Below are 14,509 nucleotides of genomic sequence, written 5' to 3'. Positions count from 1 at the left end.
CAACCCCCACCAATAAAATGTTCTCTCGATACAAACAGAGACTTACACTATCCGATTCGCGGGCAACAGTGTACTTAGGAAAATATAAGTCGACACTTCAATTTCAAAATGTGTATTTTCACGGGGAACGATGTAACATGAATCATTAAGAGATCTATTAGCCACTTTTTGCTAATTATGTAATACGATAGAACTTATTATATGAAATCAAATTGCATGTATATTGAACTACGAAAGAAAGATGAATGATAATTGTTTGAATAGACGTCAATAAAGACCTGTGGTACTATTGATACAAGACACCAGAGTAGGTACTATTGAAGGAGTAACGAGGGGGCAAAACACAAATAGTTTATGACAATAGTACAGAAAAATGGACTCAACCTATGACCAATTTCGCTAGGTACTAACTTCTGCAGTTATTTTTTCTAATATTTAACATCTCTACCAATAATTTTTACAGATGAATCTAGACTGCTGGAAAGACGAAGCTGCTCTAGATGGGGGCTCTTTGATGATGCATCTGCTGAAGCGCTTGTGGTAGATTTAATACAATCTCTGCGTATGCTGGTATGGGAAGCAAAATACAAATTTAGTTGAGAGAGAGAGAGAGAGAGAGAGAGAGAGAGAACCTTCAGTCCAGCAATAAAGAAACACATATCACAATTAAAGAACACGTAAGCAGGCTTGCAAAATAACCTTGGAGAAACTATAGGAAAAGAAAAAGGAAAAAAAAATTCGTGCTAATTTCCTAATCCAAATTCATTAAACTATAATAGCTGTCACCTAACTGCGCACATCCCATTAGGACGTGATTATAGACCATGTTGAGGATTAAAAAAACCCCAAAAATAAGACTTCGTGGTCTAAGAAATGAACCAAAGTAATATAGTGTTCACCTTCTGGTAGACTCATAGTTCGTAAGGCATCTTCTGCATAGGTTAGGCGAACTGGAGCGGGATGACTTCCTGAGATTCCATCTTCCTTCCTGTTAAAAGTTGCTGTAGTATTTTTCTTTAACATTGGCCAGGCTAGCACTGTGATTCGAGATGGAAGCACTGAAATGAGATCAGCATATCGAAGGCTGACTGTCACCTTGCTGGGGAAAAAAAAAAAAGGACTTCTTGAATACAGAGTATCTTTTCAGCTTTCATTTTATTTATCTCCTTATCTATTTTATTTCCCCTCGGAGGAAGAAGGGTAAGAGATAAGAAATGTTAACTATAAATTTCTGATACATAAAGAAAGAAATGTTAATAACAAAATAAAATATAAACAAGTGAACTATTTATAATTAAGATACAAACAAATCAAACATTGTATATTTCATTTTGAATAAGCCATTTTCTGAATAACCTGACAGAATTCAAAGATGAAGACCAATGATTGCTGAGGTACGTATTTGTAATTCCAACTTTAATGTCAGGGTAAGCCAAAATGTAGTAACTTAAGTGTAAAATAACTAATAACACCTGCTTCCTTTTAGCACTGAAAGCTGCAGTACACTGACCTCTCACCCTAATGACCTTTTAGCATCATATCACACATAAGAATGTACAAAAAAAGAAATGGATAGAGAAAAGCCCACATCACTACGGCAGTATAACTTTAGCTGCAGCACCAACTTCACCTTACAAACATATTATTCAATTATTACAGATGATCTCTTTTTAATCATTTTCTCCTTTATATCCCTTTAATTCTTTCTTTACCTCTTTTTTTAATTTTTAATTTTTATTTTGTTTTATTTTTTTCTTCTCTTTCATTTCTCTTTTTTCTCTCAATCTTTCTTCTTTTATTTTTTTATTTTTTCTTCTTTATTTTTATCTCTCTATTTTTTTATTTTAACTTTCTTATTCTTTTTATTTTTTGCTCTTATGTATCTTCAAAATTTATTTTTATCCTTTTTTTCTTAATCTTTTCGTAGTTTTCATTTGGGTTCATCTGCCACCAACCTCAACTAGTTTGGGATAAAAGTGTTGTTGATGTTGATTCAAGCAAAATTTGAATACCAAAATTGAAGGAAAATGGCAGGGAAACATCATATCACTATAAGAGACTGACCAATCAAAATCATCCAATACAAATTCGACCATGTGGTAAGGAAGGCTATGATACAGCTCTCCAATTTGGTTTCCATAAAGTTCCTTTATAAGTCTGACCTGCATGATATGTACAAGAGACAAAAAGTTAAATGGTTGTTTATAGCATAATATTATAGACATACTAATAAGCATATTTGAACCCGTAACCTCTAGGTCGCAAAAAGCAGCTTTATCACTACTCTAGGCTCCCCCTCCTTGCCTTTTTTTTTTTTTTTTAATGGTTCTTTAACATCAAAAAAATTTCTCGTGAATTTCCAAATACTCAAGATATATTTATATTTAGTAGGTAAACTAGCTATAAGCCTACAACTTCCATGTTTTGCACATACTTAATTATGGTGGATATTCAATCTAAATAACAGGGACAGATAACAAACTCAATAAAAAAAATAAAAAAATATTTTAATTAAAATAAAGAGGGACACATGACAATTCCTTACCTTACGCAAACATAACTTTTAACACATAGGTTATAAGTGCAGACCTTATTCAATTCCATTCCACCCCACTTATGCCAAGGGCCAAAGGGCACGGGAATTGTTTGCATTTACAACTTCATGTAGTGGAACAGTTTACATGGTTTAAAGTTTAAACACCATACAAGCATTTCCTGGTGCCATTTTGAATAAACTTATTTGTAGATTAAAAAAAAATGTATTTCCATGCACAACAAAAAGTCATTCAAGGTTTGCCGAAATAAAAAAATATAGTAAAATGAATATTTAGCTTCAGGTCATATTCTATTTAAATATTCTTCAACGAAACAAAGGAAAGGGTGTAAAGATAATGACCCTCCAAGATGATCATACAATCTAATATTAGACATACTGCAGAAAATTAAGTGACACACCAAGTTTGATATATTTCACAATCAATGTTCTAAAATGGCATTGGCAGATGAACTGCAACCAGGAATAAACATTTTGACAATTTTCGAGGAAACAGAAAAATTCCAGATGCGCAGTACACCTCTGATTGATGCAGGAGATAGGGTTCTGAGAATCTAAACTAACAACGACATGGCTTTTAGAAACAACCAAGAAAAAACAAATTACAATGATAAAGAATATGAATATATTTTAATAAAAATCCAGCTTTTGGTGTAGGTGTAAACCAAATGTTAATATATTGTTTTGTGGACATATGGATACAGGAAAACTAGTCAGAAAGTACTCGCTTGGACATATTCCGACACTATTCTTTCAGTCACACATTTAGATTACTAATTCTTCCATCATTATTGTAAAAGCGTAAACTTTTGCTCCATATGTAACAGCAAATTTATGCAGATTGTGAAGGCAATATATTTCCAAAAAATAAACACAAAAATTTCACTTAATGATTACATACATGGGCAGTCTACCTGTTCCCGTCTATCCACATATGCCTGTAATAGATCTCCAACATGATCTATGAATTTCTGAAAGCAAACCAGTAGAAACAATGCTTAGAAGAAAATTTGAAATAAACATGGGTCAAAGCCAATACATATAAATGACTTTACCATTGCATTGGATGAAAGGAGATCATTTTCTGTTTCACGAATTGGCAGGAAAAATGGAACTGTGTGTTCCAGGACAGTCATCTTTTCAAGAAATGACTTACTCTCCAGCACACAATGGTAATACTCACAAGGTTCACCTGGCAATAAATGAACAGACATTATCATCAACTAATGGCAAAGGCTAAGACACAAGGGAAAGGGAAAGAGCAAGTAGAAAAAGATCCAGCCTCCATCTTGTCATTCATAATGTCATCTCATGATAACATGGTAGTATATGTAAATAAGTTAGTCAAGAACAATTTTGTTCCAAATTACCAGCAAAAGATGTCTCATATTGTATGCCAATTCTTGCCCCTTCCAAACAGCAAATTACCTGCTTCCACATACACAACCAATTTTAAAATTACTATTTTGTGGTGAAGTTAATAAACAAAATAACAACTAAGCTAAGCACAGCAGTGATAATGCTTTTACCATAAACTCCTACACATTCCAGCAATTATTTTTTTCCTTTGGGAAAGGGGAGATTAAAAAAATTATTTGATCAAAAAATGGAAGTATAAGCGGTGGGAAGATAAGCAGGCAAGTCAAGATATCTACAACTAGAAACAGGAGGGGAAAAAAAAGGAATTTAGCAAGGCAGCCAATCATTCAGCACATAATAAATGGTAACTCCCTTGAAACAGCCATGAACATAATACCAAAAAGAATTGTTAGATATAATCTAAGTCATGTACTTTCACACAACAGTTTAGACCTTTCGGAGTGAGAGTTTATGAAACAGTATCAAAGCCTTTGTAACCATATGGTTTAGACTTTGATCCATGTTGCTTCCATTCTTCTAAATTAAAGTTAAAACAGTTCAAACTCATAGGGCTCTTGCATGCGGAAATGTATTAAATATAAAATCATTCAAGTGCTATCACCCATATGGTTCATGAGGATAAGCCATCAATAAAATCCAATCCCATAACAAGTTAAAAGAGACACCCATAAAGGTGTAAGTATTCTGCTCCATCCAAATGCACCATATAATTGTGGAAATAGGAACTCATAATTTCTGAACAAACCAGCACTTCCCTACCCTTACATACCAAGTTTTCATCAGCAAATAGAACAGAGAAATTGGTACTTACTATTCATAATTTCTGAACAATAGTTAATATCTCTATGATAAGACCCCTTTGAAGGTTTATTATAGGAAATGTCATAGAGAATCACACCAGAGTACTGACTCAGCTGAGGTAAGAGGGAATATTGTTGTGCGTGGGAATTCTGTTAGTGGAGATTCTGTTATAGGAAGGTGGCTGACGTGGCAGAGGGCACAAGCTGATGGTTATATAGGCATAGAATGCATGAATAGGGGGAGGCGGGGATTTGGGAGTTCTTGGCAGAGGGCACAAGCTGCTGGTTATATAGGCATAGTACCTGATAAATTCCCAATCCCCATTATTGAGGAACTTTTGGATGAACTGGGAGGATCTACTCTTTATTCAAAGCTGGATCTCAAGTCTGGATATCACCAGATCAGAATGCGCGAGGAAGACATTCCCAAAACTGCATTTAGGACCCATGAGGGTCATTATGAGTACTTAGTGATGCCTTTTGGGCTCACCAATGCTCCATCTACCTTCCAATCTCTGATGAATGAGATCTTAAAGCCTTATTTGCGCAAATTTGCCTTAATGTTTTTTCACAACATCTTGGTCTAAGGCTGAGCATCTACAGCACCTTAGATTAGTATTGAATATTTTAAGACAACACCAGTTGGTGGCAAATAAAAAAAATGTAGCTTTGGGCAGAGTCAGATCGAATACCTTGGCCACATAATTTCTAGTGAAGGTGTGAAGGCAGACCCGAAGAAGATTGAAGCTATGTCTCAATGGCCAGTTCCCAAAAATTTGAAGGGGTTGAGAGGATTCTTGGGGCTAACAGGTTGTTATAGAAGTTTGTCCAATAGTATGGAAAAATAGCAAGGCCCTTAACTGATCTATTAAAGAAAGATGCTTTTCTCTGGGGTACTGAAGCCTAATGTGCCTTCGAACAGTTAAAGGCAGTCATGTGTTCTATCCCTATCCTTGCACTACCCGATTTTAATCAGCCTTTCACGGTGGTCACGGATGCCCTGGAAAAGGGGTGGGGGCTGTTCTTATGCAGGGGAGTCGCCCAATCAGTTTTATCAGTCAAGCTTTTTCTTCAAGAACCATGGAAAAATCCGTTTATGAAAAGGAGCTAATGGCAATTGTGTTGGCTATCTAGAAATGGAGACCTTATCTTTTGGGCCGACATTTTATCATTAAAACTGATAAAAAAGCCTGAAATTCCTTATGGATCAAAGGGTTTTAGGAGGAAACCAACAGAAGTGGGTCTCTAAGCTCCTAGGATATGACTGAGAAATTGAATATCAACCCGAGAAGGAGAATGTGGTTGTGGATGCATTGTCAAGGAACCTGCAATGTTTTTCCTTATCATGTGTAGATGCCACCAAGTATGAGGAGCTAGAACGAGAGTTACAAGGAGATGACATAATGAGGGGTATTATCCAAGATCTTTTAGCCAATTCACAGGCTCATTCTGGGTTCAGTCTACATGGAGGTAGGTTGTTTTACTTGGGCAGGTTGGTCTTAGTTAGACACTCTAAATTTATTCCCTTAGTGTTGCATGAATTTCATGACTCATTTGTGGGAGGACACTCTGGTTTCTTGAGAACACTCAAAAGGGTAACAAGTTTGGTGTATTGGAAAGGCATGCACATGAAAATTAAGGAGTATGTCACAGCCTGCTCTATTTGTCAACAGAATAAAATTTCGACCTTATCCCCGGGGGGCTTCTACAGCCTTTACCCATTCCTACAAGGGTATGGTCGGATGTATCTATGGATTTTATTGGTGGGTTACCCAATGTCCAAGTTGTGGACACAATTTTTGTTGTGGTGGATCGCTTTTCCATTATCTCAGTATGCCCACTTCATTGTTTTGAAGCATCCATATACTGCTAAAGAGGTTGCATTGATTTTTATCAAATAGGTTGTTAGGTTGCACAGATTCCCTTCTTCCATTGCGAGTGACAGAGATAGGGTGTTCCTTGGCTCATTTTGGTCTGAGTTATTTCGTTGTAGTGGCACTAAGCTGAAGTACAATACAACTTATCACCCCCAATCCAATGGGTAGACTGAGGTGGTTAATAGATGCTTGGAGGACTATTTGAGATGTTTTTGTTCCCCAAAACCCATAACCTGGCCCTCTTGGCTGCATTGGGCCGAGTTCTGGTACAATACCACTTTCAAAAGTGCCATTGGGACCGGTCCTTTTAAGGCACTATACGGTTGTGATCCAACCATCCTATTCAGATCTGGCTTTGCTATTTCCCCTTGTAGATGAGGTGATTACTATGCTGCAAGACAGAGATCTGATTTTACGGAAATTGCAGCAGCATCTTGTGATTGCACAAAATCGCATGAAAACACAATCTGATCATCATCGAAGAGATGTGGAATTTCAGGTAGGAGATATGGTCTACCTTAAACTTCAACCTTATAGGCTGCGTCCGTTGGCTAAAAAATTAAACGAAAAGCTTAGTCCCCATTTTTATGGGCCTTACGAGGTTGCTGCCCGCATTGGTGTTGTTGCTTGCAAGTTGAAGCTGCCAGAAGATTGTAAGGTTCATGATGTGTTTCACGTCTCACTTTTAAAGAAAGCAGTCTCACCCTCAGTTGTGGTACAACCATTGCCCCCCATGATAGCAGAAGATTGGGAGCTCTAAGTCCAACCAGAAGCTGTTTTACAATGGCACAAAAATTCAGTTGGCAGAACTGAGGGTGGCAGAGGTTTTGATTAAATGGATTCAATTACCGGCATTTGAAAATACTTGGGAGGATTCAGCCCAAATCTATTGCCAATTTCCTGATTTCCACCTTGAGGACAAGGTGATAGTCTTGGGGGGAGTATTGATGAGACCCCTTTGAAGGTTTATTATAAGAAGCTTCATAGAGAATCACACCAAAGTGCTGACTCAGCTGAGGTGAGAGGGAATATTGCTCTGAATGTTGTTGTGCGTAGGAATTCTGTTAGTGGAGATTCTATTATAAGAGAGAAGGTGGCTGACGTGGCAGAGGGCACAAGCTTATGGTTATATAGGCATAGAATGCATGAATAGGGGGAGGCGGGGATTTGGGAGTTCTTGGGAGAGATTAGTGCCTCTATAATTGCACTGAACCAGTCTCTTAGTTAGGATCTTGGGTGTTGGAGTCATTGTAATTTTTCCTTCGTTTTCGTAGCTGTTGAACTGTCTTTGTAATTGTCTTTCCACTTAGTGATATAAATATAGAAAAATCCAGTTCTCTGGGCCAATTTCTTCTTGTTTGTTGCGTTAATCTCTGATAAATTTTGCCAGTCTTATCACTTTATGTCAATTTCAAATTCAAAAAGTCGAAAACCTACAATCCAATCCATATAAGACAATTCCCCTATTAATTTCAAATGACTTTGTCTGCTTAGTCTATACATCTGTAAACTCTTGAACAAGCATTACTAATTTTATTATCACGAAGCATCTATTATATTAAGGATTGAAATCCAAATAAAATACTGCAAGTCCGCAAGTCCTCTTTTAAGCACTTCTCAGATTTTACGGTTCTCTTTCTTAACACTTAAGTTAAATATGCATACTAATGAATAACCATAAAAATCTCATTCATGACCCCAACATCTAATCTTCTACCTCATCTCATCTGCCTATTTTTCTTCTCACGCTACTGTCTAGAATCTTTGAAACATCTCTTGCTTAATTACAAGTATTATCTGCTATTACTGAAAATTTACTAGTCATTTGCCATGAAATATTGAAATGCGATTTAGGCATGTATCGTCTTATAATATTTACCTTGTTTCCAATTTTATAAGTAATTTTTTCCTGAGGACATGCTAATATGTCAGCATCCCCAGGCATTGCTTTTCTGTCTGCCTCCATATGCACCTGACAGAAACATATTTTAAAGAGTCAAGCATGAACATCAATGTCAACAGGGAATCTCAATAACAAATTGATAACTATGGAGACCATCAAGGTCAAATATCATAACATAAGTGAAAAAAGAAGGTAACAATCACATAGCCATACCCGCTCTCTTATTGTAGCAAGTAGACCATCATTCCACTCTTCCCCATCTAGACATATCTCTACAAAAAAAAAGTGGTCAAGAATTTTTCTGGATAAATATTAATAAGATACAATTATTCAACATCAACAACACCTTTATCCCAAATTAATTGGGGTCGGTGGTAGAAGAACCCAAATGAAAGATACAAAAAGATTGAAAAAAGAAACATAAAAGTAAAAAAAAAAAAAAATTGAATAGTAATAATATATATATATATATAAATATAAAAGTAAAAAAGAAAGGGAAAAGAAAAAGAGGGGGAAATGAAGGGGAAATGAAGGGGGAAATAAGATACAATTATTACAATTACAAAAATGAATGAACAAGGGAAGTGAACAAGGCCAGCATTTCAGATGTTAGAAAAGTATATTTTGTCAAGTGAACCAAGATTCACGTTATCCCTTGTTAAAATGGTTTAGATTTTACAATGTTGCTTCTCTCTTCAATTCCCTCTTGTTATTCCACGCAAAAATGGCCCTGATATTTATTCTAAATAATGAGCTAACATCAAAGAGAGCGAGCCTGGAGCAGTGGTAAAACTACTCCTTTGTGACTGAAATGTCACAGGTTCGAATACGGAAAACAACCTCTTTGCAAATATGCAAGGATAAGGCTGCGTAAAAAGATTACCTCGCTAGTCGGGGTTTAATGGGGAGTAGTTTTTAATGAGCTAACATCAACAGGAGTAAGATCTTTACTTTTATTTGACTTCATTTCAATTCTTGCCAATATATGACTTTTGAACAGTTGTATTTCAATCAATAGATGGCTAAACACTCAAAGATAAACTTATATTTAAGTAGGGCTAAGCCACACAAGGCATTAAAAATCTTATTTTGCTATTTATATTCAATGATTCATTGGTTACCCAATCTCTAACCAACCCAACCAGCGCTTAGCCACTTTGTCCCCTCCCTCCAGCACGCAGGCTTGTCATATATTTAAGATAGAGTAAACACTCATTTTAATACCCCCAATGATACAGGTGACATCACATTGGTCCTCCAAAGAAAGTTGACATCAAATTAGTTACCCAATCATAGAAAGTGACATAAAAATCAACCTTTTTGTGGATGGACCGTGAGAACACTGTTACTAAAGCTTCAAATTTAGGGACTAAATTGATGCCACTTTCTATGATTGAGTGATTCAATTGATGTCACTTTCTATGATAGAGGGACTATAATTTGACATCAAATTTATTTGGAAGACCAAACTGATATCACTTTCTATTATTGAGGGGCTAAATTGATGTCACCTGCATCCTTGCGGGGACTAAAAGTGGTGTTTAGTCTATAAGATATCCCACGATGCAGAAAACACCAATCCTTGGAACACAAAATGAGACTAAAAACAAGCTTGATCAAGTGAAGCATCAATGTAATAGTAATCAAGGTAACAACAAAAACCAGCACTGAATATCTGTCAAAGATGTCACGTCATGCTTGATAGAATCCCAAGAGACAACTGAGCTACATTTAGAGAAAACTTAAGTTACTACTAGTCCTATCTGAATAAGCTGCTGTCCCAGCGGAATTACAATTTACATTCATCCAAGATTGTTCATTTTGGAAACAGATTACCATTTCACAGTAAAATCCTGCAGATGATGAGCATCTGCTTCTAGTATATCACCTCTATCAATCTTACCAGCACAGCTAAAATCAAAGTGTTTAACTGTAGGGATATGAAAATAACTTGTGAATCCCCAAGACATTTAGATGCACAGATGGAAACTCACATAACATCCATGCGAACAAAATAAATTGAAAAGAGTCCAAAAAATGAAATAAAATAAATAAAGCGAAAAGTTGAATCCTATCAACTAGACTAAACTGCAACAAAGGAAATAAATGAGAAAAAACTTGAGTCAAGACAGAGCCAGATAATGTCAACTATTGATTTATTAAAGAATCTACCAACATCAAAGTCAAAGCTACCTTCTGTTTGAGAAGCTCGTGCAGCTTCAAACTCTTTCTGTAGACGCTCAAATATTATCTTGTCGGAATCCCTATGAACCCAGTAAATATTTAAAAAGATAATGTTACTACAGTCTACAGCATACAACCACTAATGGACATTCTCAAACAATAATCTTCAATTTAGGCATCCATATAATGCATAAATATATTCAGCCAGGAAAAGAGAATAAAATAGAGAATCTTTAAGTGACCAGATAAATCTTGATTGGGTATTGTAAATAACCATTTCAACCCAAAAGCTTGAGCTTGAAAGTGAAGGTCCATTAATTGTTTTTATATTTCTCTCACACACGCCGTCATGCAAGAGCCCTTTGGGTTTGAAGCGTAAATATTGCACAGGCCCATTTTTTTGTTCTACCTTGTGCTTACTTAGTTCCACTAGAAAGTGGAAGGTGGTGAGGATTGAACCCCCGTGGCCATGGAGGCTCTCATACCATGCAAATAACCATTGCAACCCAAAAACTTAAACTTGTAAATGAAGGTCCATCAATGGTTTTTATATTTCTCTAACACGTATGCTAGTTTAAAAAAAAAAGTTGTAAATTACACATAAACACACCAATAAAGAACATAAAGGTGAAAAAACAAAAGAGATCTTTCTAGTAGTGTGGATTTTTGACATATGCTATGATGTCAACATCATATTGCACCAAAAGCTCCTACTTTGTATACCACCTGACATCTAACTTGCCTTTTGTTTTGTAAAAGAAAAAGGGCGGCCTATGAGGTTCCCACCATTGTGGAGTTTAGGGAGGGTCAAATGTACACAGCCGTAACTCCGTGAGTGGAGAGGCTATTTCTGCAACTATAGCCCATGACCACCAGGTCACATGGAAGAGAGAAAGGTACAACAAGGAAGGATGAAAATTCCTCGAAAATCAGAGAAATTAAAAGAAAACAAAGAGCATCACCTATACATATGGGGGAAGCACGAGAAAGTGGAGCCCTCAGGACAATGGAAAGAAAAGGCCAGAATAAGATAACATTTCTTCTCACTTTTATTCCCAATAACATTTCTACTGTTTTTATACAAAAAAATAAAATAAAATTATTAAACAAAGCGGAATGGAGAAATCAACTCATCAAATTTATAAGCAAGCAAAACTTTGAATTCTGAAATTCAACTCCAATTATCTAAATTCTCCCCTAATTTCACTCCTATCCTATCAAATACAAGCTCCACTGATGCTATAAACCAATAATAAATCTACATGTCAAATGACCGTAAACTCAAATGGTTTCCTCATTGACTACTTGAATGTTGAAATATACTTTCTAGTCCTCCCCCACCCCATATGGTAAACAAGAAAATCAAAAGATGGCGCAGCACACAAACTAAACATGAACAAGTACAAAAAGTTCTATACATATTAATTTGCAATTCAAGTACATTGATGACTTTTCACTGACAAATTGAACTACAAAAAGAAGCCATATGCATCCTGAAGGGCTTTTTACCTAGAAAGACGCTCTGTCAAATCTCCATGTCTTTTAAGCAAACTTCCAACTGTCATGGAAATCATAGAATAACTTCTAAGTTATCTAGAAAATGGAAGCAACGCTAATGAGATAATAGACTTACATCTAGCCCGTGTGATCTCCAAACGATTATCATCATCTTGCATAAAATTCTGATAAAAAGAAAACCCAAATATGGTTTCAGCAAAGAAAAATCATTAATAAAATACATATAAAGGGAAAAATATGTGCTTAACATAAATTTTCAAATCTTTTTTTTTAAAATATTGGACGTGCTAAAATGCACTCTTAAGAACATGCAAACTTTAATGGCACAAACCCGCGATAACACACACACACAGACATATTCATATATATGAATTATAATCAATTTACCACTCTCAGAAACATCCATACTCCATTTATGGTTCACAATTGACTTTTTTTTTCAGTTAATCAGTTAAGGAATATCGCTAATGTAAAAGATAAACAGGTTCTCCCCTCCCCCCAGTTTTATGAAGGGTCAACCAAGTCCAATGCAAGCAATAGACACTTTTCATTCCAATCTATATAACACTTTATTTCCTTTTGCTTATGACTTCAAGGAACAGGAACTAAGAGGAAAAAAAACAGATATCTCTCTTCTTTTTAAAATAACAGCTATAACATAAATAAATGGCTTCACGATAATGCTATCTGATAGCATCGAGTTGTTTCCTTCGTTTAATTCTTCTGGAGAACTCCCACAGTTTCTTTTTCAAAGAGCAGAGGGACTCTCAATCAATCTGAGTTTAACTTGGCTTGCAATATCAGATTATCATTTATCCTCAAGTTCCACCATATTAGCCGTAACTCATAAAGCATATCTCAGAAAAAGTGATAAATGACTAGCTACCAAAAAAATCCATCCCACCAGAGGCCAGACTATTACTGCAGAGTAATGAAACTTTTAAGCCTAACATACAGCAATTTGACTCTAAAAAGGAAGATTGAAGCAGCAAGAATCATCGAAGTGCATCTATGTTCTTTTTTTACCCTTATGCATGCTCAACAATCCCATATTATAAACAAGGATAACCATCATAAGAATTTCAAGAAAGAAATAATAAAATATTCATTCACACTTTCATCCAAATCAGCACTTATGAAAGTAAGAACCATTACCACTTCCCCCGTAACTGCATAAGGCCGTCCAGCATATGGTTCATATTGCTGCATGATTCCACAATAAGTTCATACAGAGAGAGAGAGAGAGAGAGAGAGAGAGAGAGAAATAGTATTAAAACAGAAAATAATCAATAAAAACATGGACGTGGAGGTTTATGATTTATAAGATGGCAAAACAATGTCACAATTACAATTTACAAGTAACTATTAGATAATTATATAAATCAATGGCCTCATAGTTACTTTAGGTAATTATATATCCAATAAAAACAACTTTGGAGACGTAAGATAAATCAAATAAACATAAAGTTCCAGAACGTTCTACTATTAGGTAGAGTGATCATCCTTAGTAGAATTTGGACTAGTAGTGAAATTTACATCAATAAAATCTGCATTAAGCTTACTTGTTATAATGAAAATTTCAATTTGCCAGTGAGCACAGTAAAGGATAGGAACTTGCATTCATGACTTGAAATCAAGACAGAAAATAAAAAGAAAAGAAAAGAAAAGAAAGATTAGACGCATGGTATGTGTGAGAAGAGAGAAGGACCTTGCGAGAAGAGGAATCGCCGGAAAACGGGTATTTTCTGGGCCTCTTTCTCAGAGATTCTTCGACATCGCTCTCCATTTCGATCACCTGAACTGAAACCTGATGTGATTATGTCTTCCAATTCCACAAGGGCTAATTGCGACTAGCGTCAGTGTTGAGTGCGAATACCAACCCAAAAAAGCACCGGGCCTATCTAAAAAAGGCTGGGCCTTCTCACTTGTTCTCGGCCTGGTACGTATTGGGCCATGGCCCGTTTAAACAAAATTACTTGCAATCCTTTATAATGCAATTTAATAAATAATTTACTTAATTAATTATTATTTGACTAAATGAAGTTATGTTAATTTTTAAACTAATAATAATGGTGTTATTTATGATTTTAATTGGACTAATTGATTATTTTGTCTCTATTTTAAATTTATTTTATTATTTTATCCCTTTTATCAAACTATATATTAATTTACTCTCCATTCATCAAAGTTTGACCAAATCCTAATCCATAGTAAATCATTTCCATAACACGTTTATGAGAAACTTGCTTAAAATATAGTGCGGTCAATATTATTGAGATTTTATTATAGCATA

General features: G+C 35.5%; 1 protein-coding gene across 2 annotated transcripts; it reads right to left on the bottom strand.

Moving 5' to 3' along the window:
* Positions 1–219: 219 nt before the first annotated feature.
* LOC133291881 (uncharacterized) lies at positions 220–14,062 on the bottom strand. Of its 2 annotated transcripts, XM_061490226.1 has the most exons (13): positions 13,925–14,062; positions 13,372–13,419; positions 12,332–12,380; positions 12,208–12,256; positions 10,708–10,778; positions 8,728–8,786; positions 8,491–8,583; positions 3,925–3,982; positions 3,610–3,746; positions 3,469–3,525; positions 2,065–2,162; positions 900–1,099; positions 220–567 (listed from the first exon to the last, which is right to left on the bottom strand). In XM_061490226.1, the coding sequence occupies exons 1-13, from the start codon at positions 14,000–14,002 to the stop codon at positions 497–499; spliced, it is 1,068 nt and encodes a 355-aa protein (XP_061346210.1). In that variant the 5' UTR covers positions 14,003–14,062; the 3' UTR covers positions 220–496. The 2 variants fall into 2 exon arrangements, with proteins under 2 accessions (XP_061346210.1, XP_061346211.1); XM_061490227.1 differs by lacking the exon at positions 13,372–13,419 and having other exon boundaries at positions 13,925–14,041.
* Positions 14,063–14,509: the final 447 nt, after the last annotated feature.

This window comes from Gastrolobium bilobum, unplaced genomic scaffold (genome assembly GCF_033153095.1).
Source record: "Gastrolobium bilobum isolate Gb01-03AN ecotype WA unplaced genomic scaffold, APGP_CSIRO_Gbil_v1 utg8480, whole genome shotgun sequence".
Taxonomy (NCBI): Eukaryota; Viridiplantae; Streptophyta; class Magnoliopsida; order Fabales; family Fabaceae; genus Gastrolobium; species Gastrolobium bilobum.
Note: the sequence above shows the minus strand (reverse complement) of the source record. Positions and strands in the feature narration are given on the sequence as shown.